The sequence below is a fragment of the Sinocyclocheilus rhinocerous genome, unplaced genomic scaffold (assembly GCF_001515625.1).
Source record: "Sinocyclocheilus rhinocerous isolate Xijiao unplaced genomic scaffold, SAMN03320098_v1.1 scaffold36, whole genome shotgun sequence".
NCBI lineage: Eukaryota > Metazoa > Chordata > Actinopteri > Cypriniformes > Cyprinidae > Sinocyclocheilus > Sinocyclocheilus rhinocerous.
Window position 1 is genome coordinate 1,116,385 of NW_015664459.1, and position 2,013 is coordinate 1,118,397.

The following is a 2,013-nucleotide window of genomic DNA, read 5'->3' on the forward strand; positions in this document are numbered from 1 at the left end:
TTGTGGATAATGGCTCTGACCGTGGTTCGCTGGAGTCCCAAAGCCTTAGAAATGGCTTCATAACCCTTTCCAGGCTGATACATGTCAACTATTTTGTTTCTCATCTGTTCTTGCATTGTTGTTGCTCTGTAAGCATGCTTCATTTTGTCAGACAGGTTCTATTTAAGTGATTTCTTGATTCAACAGGTCTGGCAGTAATCAGGCCTGGGTGTGGTTAGTGAAATTTAACTCAGCTTTCTAAAATAATGTGGTTAAACACAGTTCTTTCATGATTTAACAGGAGGGGGCAATTAATGTTTCATGTAGGGCCAGGTAGGTTTCGACAGCTTTTTTCCCTTAATAAATGAAATCATTTAAAAACATGCATTTTGTATTTACTTGCATTATCTTTGTGTAATATTAAAATTTGTTTGATGATCTGAATCTTTTAAGTGTGACAAATATGCAAAAAAAATTTAAAACAGGAAGGGGGCAAAAACCTTTCCACAGCACTGTAGGTATAAGGTATAATAAAGTATATTGTATTAATATATTTTATTATATTATATAAAAGATAGACAGTTCCAGCCTCAGACTGAGACCATGGACCACCCACAGACTGCCTACCAACCACCCAAATCTAAAGTACTTTTATAATTTAGTAAATTCTGGCTAGAAGACAGTTGGGGTGCAGATAGTCACAAAGTCTGAATATGTATGTTAAAAAAAACAACAACTGAATATATAAATAATCATGATCAGACTTATTGATAGACATACTTTGTACGTTTAATTTTGTGAGAGTAATTTTTCATGCGTGATTTTACTGGGATATCCAAATAGAGCTCTTTTTTTTCCCTATCTGAACAAATTTAAGTTCAGATACCGGTTGAAAACTGTGCTCCTTTTAATGCAATTGTTTGCTCATTAAATTACAGAATTACAATGAGTTTGCTATTACAGCAAGTATAGAAAACATAATTTGCTAACTGGTTACTCATGATTTCATCCACTCTCATATTATTCTGGATTTCATTTCACACTTTATCAAATATTCACTGCAAGAGACTTATGGCAAACTTGCAAATCAGATGAAAAAGTATTTTATTTAGACAGCTGGCCCATTATGATCACCATAGTGGCAACAAAAAATTTAACTGAATAAAACATGTCAACTGTTGCAATCAAACTGTAACTCTCCATTTATAATTATATATTGAAGTATGCTGAACTCTAATGTACTTAATGTACATACATGTATATTTATTGATTTTCTTTCGCCAATTCAGATATAATTATTTAGTGAAAACAATTCTGAGTACAACTCGGACTATAAAGCAAAGGATATGTTATGAACATTATGTACAGAAATACAATTTAATTGGCAGCAGAAAATATCCACATAATGCTTGTGATTAGCAACCTACCACATGCCCACATGTCCACTGGTTTGCCATAAGGCTCCTTCCTCAGCACCTCGGGAGACAGATAACCTGGAGTTCCAGCAAACCCTACAAAATATAGCACAGACCTCAATTAAACCTGAGTTTTTTTTTCTTTAAACAGTCTACAAAATGAGTTCCCCCTAAATTATCTCTTAAGAATTTACTTAAGGCATTTTTGTCTTTGGATTGTAGCCTAATTCTAAAATAACTTTAGTCCCTGACGCCCCATCAAGCCCCAGAGGCAAAAAGCCCATAATGAGACAGCAACCAAAGAGGAAAACTGGAGCTGAGTGTAAAGCCCTTGAGATCATTGTAATTAAACGCTAACACCACCAGGGTTTGTCCAAAAGTAAGACTAATCACACAACCCCCACATAAAACTTAGTGATAATAATAATATTAATAATAAATATAGCTGCAAGCAGTGATTACTGGGGTTCAAGCACGTTAAGGCCTTTAAGGTGGTATGCTTTTAGGGTCTAGGCCAACCTGGATGTATGGCTGACAGTAAAACATCCAATATGGAGAATAGGCTCTCACACACACACACACACACCCACACACACACACACACACACACACACACACA

The 2,013-nt window shown here is 35.3% G+C and overlaps 1 protein-coding gene across 1 annotated transcript in view; it reads right to left on the minus strand.

Moving 5' to 3' along the window:
* Positions 1–2,013, minus strand: part of LOC107730106 (calcium/calmodulin-dependent protein kinase type II delta 1 chain-like) — an 84,306-nt gene that overhangs the window by 30,599 nt on the left and 51,694 nt on the right. Inside the window, exon 8 of the mRNA XM_016540839.1 lies at positions 1,407–1,490. Within this exon, the coding sequence (XP_016396325.1) occupies positions 1,407–1,490 (84 nt within the window). The remainder of the gene's footprint in view (positions 1–1,406; positions 1,491–2,013) is intronic.